The sequence below is a fragment of the Oncorhynchus mykiss genome, chromosome 6 (assembly GCF_013265735.2).
Source record: "Oncorhynchus mykiss isolate Arlee chromosome 6, USDA_OmykA_1.1, whole genome shotgun sequence".
NCBI classification, from domain to species: Eukaryota; Metazoa; Chordata; class Actinopteri; order Salmoniformes; family Salmonidae; genus Oncorhynchus; species Oncorhynchus mykiss.
In genome coordinates this window covers 24,172,661-24,184,720 of record NC_048570.1, presented here as the reverse complement: position 1 = coordinate 24,184,720, position 12,060 = coordinate 24,172,661, and the positions used below count along the sequence as shown (strand labels likewise).

The 12,060-nt window shown below is 41.9% G+C and overlaps 1 protein-coding gene across 4 annotated transcripts in view; it reads left to right on the top strand.

Annotated features, from left to right (window-relative positions):
- Positions 1–351: 351 nt before the first annotated feature.
- Positions 352–12,060, top strand: part of dtx1 (deltex 1, E3 ubiquitin ligase) — a 54,970-nt gene continuing 43,261 nt past the window's right edge. Inside the window, exons 1-3 of one of the 4 annotated variants that reach the window (XM_021605794.2) lie at positions 352–800; positions 1,108–1,166; positions 2,667–3,350. In XM_021605794.2, coding sequence (XP_021461469.2) covers positions 3,092–3,350 — 259 coding nt within the window. In that variant the 5' untranslated portion in view covers positions 352–800; positions 1,108–1,166; positions 2,667–3,091. Of the gene's footprint in view, positions 1,167–2,303; positions 2,366–2,666; positions 3,351–12,060 lie in introns of those variants that run through there. The other 3 variants (XM_021605792.2, XM_021605790.2, XM_021605795.2) reach the window with 3 other exon arrangements.

Here is a 12,060-nt window from a genome sequence, read left to right as displayed (position 1 = left end):
ATTTCATTCATTCAGATCTAGGATCAGGTCCCCTCCTGTCCATATTGCCTAACCTTATTAATTATGACCTTAAAGGCAAAACTGATCCTATTTCAGCACTCTGGGACACAGTCAAATCTCTACAAGTACATAGGGCTCAATTTGGGATTTGGCCTAGACCAAGTCCCTCACACTGCACTATACAAATTCACTCACGTGTGCACACCTCTCTGATGGCCCCATCCCACCAATGTAGCAATCTTTGCAAACGGCTGCTTCAATAAGCATTGAGGGGAGGTCGTAACAGGCTTACCTAGACACGGTTCGCTACACTATAATAATGTCAAATTCATAACTCAAGTCATACGTAGAAGTATCCGCTGCCGCTAGACTGGTCTTTCTGTTAGGCCTATCTCTCTATAGCCTATATCCTATCTTGTCTCTTTTGTCGCTTCCCACAACGATGCTACTGAGGGTTGTGGAGCAACAGTCCAGTGTGCTGTTATGTGCACACCGCGTAGGCTTTTCTCCCATTGTCGGCTTGGGTCTACCGAATATAGCCTAATGAAATTCACGGGAAGCCCTCAGATCAAAGCGTTGAAGATGACCCATTTCATGCAATGATTTTAAAAATGTGTTGAATAAATAGGCTGATATAGTTTATTTAATTCATTTCCATGTTACCAATATGTTGCTGTTTTTAGAATAGACTGTTCACCGTCGTCTCATTTTCACTTCAGCGACGCAACATCCTCTGAATTTTCCACAACTCTACGCGATTACGCGCGTAGCCAAGAGGACGGTAGAGATTTGCATTACAGGTGCTCGTGGACCTTTGTGCGTAATTTTGGACCACTTTGCATGTTCAGTGTGTAAGCGAATTCATTTAATACATCAAAGGGGAAAACACCAGAACAGTCCTACAGCAAGAATGGTTCTGCACCTCTAACGTTCGGATGATTGTAATTGGGGCATGCGTTTTATTGTTTATCCATAGCGGACTGTCGGAGTTTCGATAAACCTAGATGCAAAAAACAAAACATAGCAAATAATTGGAAATAACACGAGGCACTGCTTGATTATGAGGGTATCTATAATCTGAAATGCATTTTTATTTGTAATTTTAAGGAAGGAAATATTACAGGCTTGAATAACGCGTCTGTCCTGCATAATTGAAGACAACATTTGTAAGTATGCCTGCGTTATAGCCTAGATCACAACCTATGATTTGATTTTTCACCTGTGTTTATGTTGCATGAATATGTCAATGCAAACTCCACTGGATTAGAACAATTAACATCGATTATTACAATGGTTTATCGAGTCCGGCGAAAATTGTGCTTTAACGTCTATAGCCTATATATGTTTTACTTAGAATTAAGATCTCAGTACTATGTTTTGGATTAGGCTATAATTATATTCAACACAGACGCTTGAAAGGTGAACAGGAATGCAAAATGTCGGTGTAGAGATCTCGGTCATATTGTATACCTTTGAGGAATATCGTGCACATAATTGTAAATTATGAATAAATAAACTGTAGTAATTAAATCCCAAACCACCCCCACCCCTTCTACGCGATGGGCAGTGTGTGGATCATGATTGTCCAGTATTGCCAAGACATGGTATTACAATCTTCATCCCCAGGCCTATGTTTTGCTTTGTGTAGGCTACATCCATGGCATGATTGACTCCAATCATCCTTACCTTGCCTTTGATCAGGGTTTCCCAAACTTGGTCCTGGGGCCTCCCAGGGGTGAACGTTTTGGTTTTTGCCCTAGCACTACACAGCTGATTCAGATCATCTAATTTTAATGATGAGTTGGTTATTTGAATCAGCTGTGTAGAACTAGAGAAACAATTGAACACGAGTTGATTATTTAAAGCAGCTGTGTAGTGCTAGAGAAAAATTGGATAGTGAGTTGATTATTTAAAACAGTTGTGTAGTGCTAGAGAAAAAAATTGATAGTGAGTTGATTATTTAAAGCAGCTGTGTAGTGCTAGAGAAAAAAATGGATAGTGAGTTGATTATTTAAGGCAGCTGTGTAGTGCTAGAGAAAAATGAATTGTGTGTTGATTATTTAAAGCAGTTGTGTAGTGCTAGAGAAAAATGAATTGTGTGTTGATTATTTAAAGCAGTTGTGTAGTGCTAGAGGAGTGGTGTCAAACTCATTCCATGAAGGGCCTTGTGTCTTTTGGTTTTGCCTTGAATTAAGACCTAGACAACCAGGTGAGGGGAGTTCCTTATTCATCAATCAAGTACAGGAGAGGAGCGAAAACCTGCAGACACTCGACCCTCCTTGGAATGAGTTTGACATGTGTGCTAGGGCAAAAACCAAAACGTCCACACATGAGGCCCCAGGACCGAGTTTGTGAAACCCTGCAGGTGATACATATGCTCACAAGAGAAATTGTCACCATACTACCTAGAAATCACTACGCAAAGAATTTATGCTCCTGCAGCAGCATGCTTATTATGGGGTAATAACATTGCAAGGGTTGATGGTATCCTATGAATGTATTTAAATGGTAATCTATTTAACATGGTTATTGTTGCCATTTTTCCCCTTTAGTTAAAAGACATGGTGAGATTTATTTTAAAAAATAAACCCAGGACCCATTCTACCATTGTGCATTTTCAATCTGGTTGGTATCACATGTACTTTCCTGTCTCCTGTCTGATTTAGAGTGTATATCCCATGTTCATTCTGCTGGGGTTTTCTGAGACTGCTCCGGCTGTATACTTTTGCAAAGCTCATCAGCATCAACATCTTCAGCCACTTCAAACACATCACGCAACAAGAGGAGGGAGCCTAGCTGCTTTTGGCATTTTAAAAAGACGCTGATCAAAGAAGAAGTCAAAACTGCAGTGAAGAAAACACCTTCAGTAAGACAGTGAGTTTCTTGAGTGAACCAGAAGACTCCACCGGACCTGTGCCCTGGAAACAACACCATTTGACTGAGAACTATCAGAGTGACTGCTGACCTCACAGTTGTAATTGTTGTTTTAAAAAAGAAGAAATGTGTGGGCATCTCTGGTGACCTGCTGGGTAGCAGTGGTCTTCTTGTGCTGTAGTAGGAGTGGCTGAACCACGATTACCATAGTGGGACAATGGCACGGCCAGGCTCTGGGGTGCCGGTGTCAGTCAACGGGCTGGGGTACCCCCCTCAGAACCTGGCCCGGGTGGTGGTGTGGGAGTGGCTAAATGAACATGGGCGCTGGCGGCCCTACAACGTGACAACTTGCCACCACATAGAGAACGTACTGAAGGGGGATGCGCGGGGGACTGTGGTCCTTGGACAGGTGGATGCCCAGCTTGCCCCTTACGTCATAGACCTGCAGTCCATGCACCAGTTCAGACAGGACACAGGTAAGAACCATTCAAGAACCACTGTGTAGTTCATCATCATGTGATACATACAGGGGTCACAGACAATGATATAACTATTTCCTATTATTTATGAATTTCAATGGTTGAATAGATGAACAATGTAAAAGGTGCAGTCCATGCCACAGCATGCGGTACATATTATTTACAGTGCCTTCAGAAAGTATTCACACCCCTTGACTTTTTCCACATTTTGTTGTGTTACAGCCTGAATTTAAAATGGATTACATTTAGGTGTTGTGTTACTGATCTACACACAAAACTCCATGAAGTCAGTGGAATTATGTTTTTAGAAATTTGTACAAATTAATAAAAAATGAAAAGCTGAAAAGTCTTGAGCCAATAACTATTCAACCACTTTGTTATGGCAAGCCTAAATAACTTCAGGAGTACAAATGTGCTTAACAAGTCAGACAATAATTTGCATGGACTAACTCTAACAAACAAGATTTTTGAATGACTACCCCATCTCTGGACCCCCCACACACAATTATCTGTAAAGGTCCCTCAGTCGAGCAGTGACTTTCACGCACAGATTAAACGACAAAGACCAGGGAGGTTGTCCAATGCCTTGCAAAGAAGGACACCTACTGGTAGATGGGTAACATTTTTTTTAAAGAAGACATTGAACATTCCTTTGGTAAAAGGAAATTAATTTATTCCCATGACAGATTTAAAAAGCAATTTGACTGACCATTGTAGATATTTTCAAATACATGCAACTTAAGTTTCATATTATGACATTTTGATTTGAATATTTTGGACATCGGAGTAATCTTGAGGGAACCCTATTTGATTCAGAAAAGATATTCATATGGTAGGTAAGATATATATTTATATATAAAACATTGCAGAGAGCCTTTCCAACTGAAACTCTTTGAGAAAAATATAAGCTACTGGAACCAAAACTTTAAAATAACTGATATTGGAGGGAATGTTGGAACATAACTAATGAAATCACAGTTATGTAATTTCATGTACTCTTAATCCAGTATAAACTAATGTATAGAATTTACACAAAATTCACAAATTCTACTGCACAACGGAAGTATAAAACGAATAATGACGCAATAATCCATGCCTTCTGGGAATTCTATAAAATCCAGAAGTTATGGGCTGAGTTAGAAAGTTGGCTGTCAGAAGTAGTACAATGTAAATATAATTTTAATCCGTCTGTCTGCATATTTCAAGACATGGCATGTGAGGGTGCAGTGAGATACCCAATGGGTTTGACAAATACTTTTCTTGTCATCTTGAAAAAACCTATATACTTAACTATAAATCAACCAATCCTCCATCGTTAACACAATGGAAAGGTCAAATGCTTTATTATCTAAATGTTGAAATTATGTGAGCGACGGAGAGAGACAAAATGGTGCAGTTTAACGCCATGTGGCGGAGAGTGATACGGGCGCTGGAGATGGTGGGTCTGGGCATGGGTGATGTTGTGGATGTTTGTGTATGTTGTCGCTTGTATGTGGATGTTTTGCATTATTTTTTTTAACATACATAAAATCTTACATCTTTTCTAACTTAGTTAATGGAGAGAAAAGAAACTGCTCAGGAGACCAATGGTGATTTGAAACCAGTTAAGAGTTAAATTGCTGCGAGGATGGATGAACAACATTGTTGTTACTCCACAATACTAACCTAAATGACAGAGTGAAAAGAAGGAAGCATGTACAGAATAAAAATATTCCAAAACATGCATCCTGTTTGCAATAAGGCACTAAAGTAATATTGCTAAGAATGTGGCAAAGAACTTAACTTTTTGTCCTGAATACAAAGTATTATGTTTTGGGCAAATATAACACATCACTGAGTACCACTCTTCATATTTTGAAGCATGGTGGTGGATGCATCATGTTATGGGTATGCTTGTCATCAGCAAGGACTAGGACATTATTTTAGGAAGAAAAGGAATAGAGCTAAGCACATGCAAAGTCCTAGAGGAAAACCTGGTTCAATCTGCTTTCCAATATACACTGGGAGACAAATCCACCTTTCAGCAGGACAATAACCTAAACACAAGGCCAGATATCCACTGGAGTTACGTACCAAGACGACATTGAATCTTCCTGAGTGGCCTTGTTACAGTTTTGATTTAAATCGTCTTGAAAATCTCTGGCAACACTTAAATGGCTGTCTAGCAATGATCAACAACCAACATGACAGAGCTTGAAGAATAAAAAAACGGGCAAATATTGTACAATCCAGGTTTGACTTACCCAGAAAGACTCACAGCTATAATCACTGTCATAGGTGATTCTAACATGTATTGACTCATGGGGTCCCATTAATTAAATATATCATTGGAGGAGTGGTTGAGTGACCGACTTTCCCCCCTTATATCTTGTTTCTGTGGCTACAGCTAGAGATGCAGGTGTAATTTGGTTAGCTAGCAAGAAATGTGAATCGCTTTGCTAGCTAACTAGCTATACTGAACATGAACAATCCAGTCAGCATATCGTTTGTTTTCGTAAATTCACTCTGCCGATCTACTCCGTTTTCAGATCACTCTCGTCTGTGTGCCAGAGAGCGCATAATAACTGATGAATTTACAGACGCGCAACACCCGCTGAATATGACGGATTTTAAATTGTTGCCAGCAGCAGTGTTAGTCACTAATGCTCTAGATAACATGTAAATAGCCGAACCAGCTCTGCTAGGGTGAGTAAAATGGTCAGAGTTAGGTGTTCTCTCATTAGTGTCTGGAAGTAGTTAGCAAGCTAGCCAACTTTAGCTAGTTAGCTTGGGTGCTTGACTACCTTTGGGAGGAACGCTCGGATCAACCCTACTCCTCTGACAGAGCGTCCAGTGTCAAAGTGCAGTGCGCACTCAGAACACTCGGAGCGCGAAACGCTCTGAATTTACAAACGACTCAGAGCACACTGGAGGCAATTTACTTAGTTGTCAATGAAATGTATTTGGCATCGATCAAATGGGCGGGCAGGCAAGTTCCCAGTCAATTGTCAAAATGTGGGTTGGGACAAGCATTTTATTCCCCATCGTTTAACAGTGCAATTTTGAAGTTCCCAAATCTAAGAGGACTCCCATGGTATTTACATATTTGCAGAAATCCATTCACGGCGAATGCGTTTGTTCTAGTGATCTAAAGTCGCGCTTTTGTTACTGCCTGTAAACACAAAATCCAGTTTAAAGTGAACGATGGCAGGCCCGTCTGGCAAATAGTTATTTGCATAAAGGTCTGTTGAGCTCTGATTGGCTATGGCGCACCGGTCTGTGTAGACTCCGGGCCTGGACAAGACATGTTTAGGTTTTATTTGTTGCTGGGTCTATAAATTGTCCAAACACATAGCCATTTTCCAACTCTATATCCCTATAGAATTTTCACAAATGCCTTAATCTACATTATTCCCAAACATTCTAGGAGTTTGTGAAAAAGGGCTCGCTTGTCAGAAAATGTTTTTAAAAAGTGTCATGTTCTTCCTGGGGGTGTATATGAATGGATTTTAATACGATTTCATGTTTCGAAAACGCTGTCAGTTCCACTTCTATTTCCTCCTCTTCTATGCTACAGTTTTAATATCATGACCTTGCTGAGACAGCGGAGCATTTGTCAAGTGAGCAACTGCTGTAATCGCCACTCTCTCCATCGCCATAAAAAAAGGACAAATTATATTTTCTGTAAAAAAAATAAAAATTGTGAACAATAAATCATTTTCATGTTTGGTTTTGATGTGGTATTTTCATGGTTCATCTTATTGTACTCACAGTGGTGACAAACCTATCAATCATTTATGATGAGCAAAGCGACATTTCACTCCACCTAGTTAGTAGATAGAGATATTATTAGAAATAGAGGATAGAGATATTCTTAGAAATAGAGGATAGAGATATTCAGTACATCAACCTAAGGTTACAATCCCAGCAAAAATCAACCGTATCGTACTAGGCTTTTCATTCATCCTTTAGGTTGTTTGGTCATTGAGCTTCCAAATGTATTCCACTGAGGTGTTCATACGCCTACCTCTGTTGCATCTGTTTATTGGACACGTTTGCGTCTGTTATGAGTGTGTTTGTCTAAGATTATCAAAGCGTTCTTATCTGAGTTTTAGATGTATCTGCCGTCGCAGTGTGTTGAGGGAGAGTATGCATGCATGCGGGCGATGTCACAGTGCCGAGAACGAGCTGCTGTCCGGATCTTGGAATCTATTCTACCCATAGAGTACAGGTTGGCTAAGCCGATCTACAGCAGGCTAATGGGTGTTACTGTTTCATCAGGAAGCCACAAAGATGAAGTGAACAAATGTAATCACTGAATTCACATTACGTTTGCTATTTCATTCAGCCACAGAATTGAAACAAATTATATTGTATCCAAATTTCGCATTGTTTAAAGTTAAGAGATATCATACACGCAAAGTAATTAGACTGGGTGTATAAGTATGCCTCCAGGATAATATGGTACAGTTGGCCTCACGTATAGGCCCTTGAAAAAATCAATAAAACCAAGGACATCCAAAATCCATCAGATTAACAGTTTTTAATGAAGCCAGCAATGCAAATAACTCAAGTGAGTGACAGTATACAGGTATTATTGCATGTTGACTAACCAATCACAGTGAATTGCACTGAACAAAAATATAAATGCATAATGCAACCATTTCAAAGATTTTACTGAGTTACAGTTCATATAATAAAATCAGTCAATTTAAATACATTCATTAGGCTCTAATCTATGGCTTTCACATGACTGGGAATACAGATATGCATCTGTTGGTCACAGATACCTTTAAAAAAAAAGTAGGGGCTTAGATCAGAAAACCAGTCAGTCTGAGACCACCATTTGCCTCATGCAGATCGACATCTCCTTCGCATAGAGTTTATCAGGCTGTTGATTGTGGAATGTTGTCCCACTCCTCTACAATGGCTGTACGAAGTTGCTGGATATTGGCGGGAACTGGAACACACTGTCGTACACATTGATCCAGAGCATCGCAAACATGCTCAGTGGGTGACGTCTGGTGAGTCTTCAGGCCATGGAAGAACTGGGACATTTTCAGCTTCTAGGAATTGTTCACAGAGCCTTGCAACATGGGGCCGTGCATTATCATGCTTAAAAATGAGGTGATGGCAGCGGATTAATTGCATGACAATGGGACTCAGGATCTCATCACAGTATCTCTGGGCATTCAAAGTGTCATCGATAAAATGCAATTGTGGTCGTTGTCCGTAGCTGATGCCTGCCCATACAGTAATCCCACCACCACCATGGGGTACTGCAACGTTGACATCAGCAAACCGCTTGCCCACACAATGCCATATACGCTGTCTGCTATCTGACCGGGACAGTTGAAACAGGGATTCATCTGTGAAGAGCACACTTCTCCAGCATGCCATTGGCCATCGAAGGAGCGCATTTACCCACTGAAGTCTGTTGCGATGCCAAACTGCATTCAGGTCAAGACCCTGGTGAGGACAACGAGCATGCAGATGAGCTTCCCTGAGACGGTTTCTGATAGCAAAGTTCTTTGGTTGTGCAAACCCACAGTTTCATCAGCTGTCCGGGTTGCTGGTCTCAGACGACCCCGCAGGTGAAGAAGCCACATTTGGAGGTCCTGGGCTGGCGTGGTTACACGTGGTCTGCGGTTGTGAGGCCGGTTGCAAGTATTGCCAAATTCTATAAAACAACGTTGGTAGCAAAATTAACATTCAGTTCTCTGGCAACAGCTCTGGTGAACATTCCTGCAGTCAGCATGCCAATTGCATGCTCCCTCAACTTGAGACGTCAGTGGCATTGTGTTTTTTAGAGTGGCCTTTTATTGTCCCCAACACAAGGTGCACCTGTGTAATGATCATGCTGTTTAATCAGCTTCTTGATATGCCCCACCTGTCATGTGGATAGATTATCTTGGCAAAGGAGAAATGCTCACCAACAGGGATTTGAGAGAAAAAAGCTTTTTGTTCATTTTGAACATTTCTGAGATATTTTATTTCAGCTCATGAAACATGGGACCAACACTTTACATGTTGCATTTCTATTATTGTTCAGTATAGATGAAGTCTAGTCATGATCAGTTTCATATATTCTATTCAGGTAATCTTAGTAGATTGTCTTGGTAGCGGCATTGACGTTGTTGGTTGGCTAGCAAGCAAAACATGACGTTACACATCGTTCACTTTTGGGAAAACTGGTCCAGCCACTTTAAATCAAGTCAAAGTGTATTTGTCACGTATGCTGAATACAACAGGTGTAGGTAGACCTTACAGTGAAATGCTTACTTGCAAGCCCTAACCAACAGTGCAATTTTTAAGTAAAAAAAAGGTATTAGGTAAACAATAGATACAGTAAGTAAAGAAAAAAATAAACATTAAAATGACAGTGAAAATAACAGTATATACAGGTGGTACCGGTACAGAGTCAATGTGCGGGGGCACCGGTTAATCAATCTAATTGAGGTAATATGTACATGAATGTATAGTTAAAGGGACTATGCATAGATGATAAACAGAGAGTAGCAGCAGCGTAAAAGAGAGGTTGGCGGGGAACACACACACACAATGCAAATAGTCTGGGTAGCCATTTCATTACCTGTTCAGGAGTCTTATGGCTTGGGGGTAAAAGCTTCTCAGCCTTTTGGTCACTTAGTAGCTAGCTATCGTTAGTTCAAATAAAGCAAAATTGTATTAAAATGAAAGTGCAATTGTAAAGTATAAAGCATTAATTTCTGAATGAGGTCCTAGAAGGAGGGTTCTCGGTTGAACGTGGACACGTATCAGACAATCCTTAAGTTGCACTCTGAAACCCACACCCACTGTGACGTATAGCACCGCCCACTGTGACGTATAACACCGCCCACTGTGACGTATAGCACCGCCCACTGTGACGTATAGCACCGCCCACTGTGACGTATAGCACCGCCCACTGTGACGTATAGCACCGCCCACTGTAACGTATAGCACCGCCCACTGTGACGTATAGCACCGCCCACTGTGACGTATAGCACCGCCCACTGTGACGTATAGCACCGCCCACTGTGACGTATAGCACCGCCCACTGTAACGTATAGCACCGCCCACTGTGACGTATAGCACCGCCCACTGTGACGTATAGCACCGCCCACTGTGACGTATAGCACCGCCCACCAGTTGAAATGGTGTGAAAAGACTGTGTCCCATACCAGCTAGTGCAGTCTATTCCTTTTTCATAAAATATCACCTCACTTAGGTTACACGGGATTGGCTAACAATAATGTTTTGCTATGTGGATTGAAATCATATTAGCTGGTGTGAATGTGACAGAGGCAGTAACTTAGCATGGCTGCCTGTCAAACCTGCCTAAAGAAGTGCCGTGGGCGATTTTTTTATTTTTTTGCTCTTCCTGTCATTGTGCCCTCTTATAGAGTATAACAGAGAGCTGCACGTGTCTAGGACTGGGTGGCTGAGATAGAGAGAGGAGCCAGCCAACCGTTTGTCAGCCATTACCATGGCGCTGGGCCTGACGTTTATCGCTCCTCATTGTGGCATTCTCCGTGTTACCTTCCCCCTCGGCTGGGATAAAACTGTCACAAAAGGTGCAGACGGACGATATCCTGGACACCCTCTCCTCCTCCTAAAAACTGTGATAGGCTCCTCAAGCTATGGCTGTCCTATTGATCTGTCTTCATATAGGGCCCTGGTGAGAGGCAATGCCATATTGATGCACTGCCACCATTTACATGAAACCGTAGCCTCAGCTCTGTTTATGGCTTTCAATACATTTGTTTACAGTGGATGTTTGCTATGTGAAGGACAGGTGCAAAACCACAATCAATCAGACTGCTGTAGGGCCTCATATTCTTCCTTGGGAAGACCATGGTTTATATGCCAGTGGGGATTCTGTCTACTGCAGCTGTGGATGGAGCTAGAGGCTGGAAACAGCAGTGTCGTGTTATGCTTGTGTGTCCATGGTGTACCAGGTTGAGTGTGAGTGCTCTGTCATTTGGGTGGTGTGTGTTCTCTCTCTTCACGCTGTCCGGGATCTGGACAGTCTCCTGTGGCTTTGGGCAAATCCAGACCGCCAATGGGTAGGATCCAGACCATAGACCTACACACACCAAACCCATAGCCCATACTACCCTAATGAGACAGCAGCAGCTCTATTTTAACTCTTCTTCTCCCTGTAATCAGTGAAGCATGGCGGCAGCAGCACACACCACAGCCTGTGCAGCAGGGCCCCTCTCTCTATGAGCCTGCCAGGCACATCTACATGCTACTGCCATTTTAAACACAGGGGTTACACAGATCTCAGTTCCGTGCTGGCTTGTGAAGAGAAGATACCAGTCTGTGGTGAAGTGTAAAAAAAATATTTACCAATTTGTGCCTGCATAAGTGCATCCGTGTGTGTGTGTGTGTGTGTGTGTGTGTGTGTGTGTGTGGAAGAATACCTGTCTGGAAGCTGGAAATGGGTTAGTTCATATCCAACGTGGATCGATCCATTTACCTTCCCAGAGGGGTGTTTGAAACCCTAAACACTGCTGTGGACTGATCCCCTTTCACTCCACCAACTCCCATAGTACAACACAGGAGCTTATCAGCCAACGCTATCATACCCTAACACTCTCCCTGACACTTGCCAGTCTGAAAGGGTTCACACTGCCATGCATAACCTCAGTGCTGCATCTCCACCATTTCTCTCTTTCTCCTGATGATGGAAAGCCAATGTAGAGAAGCCAGTAACATGCATCAC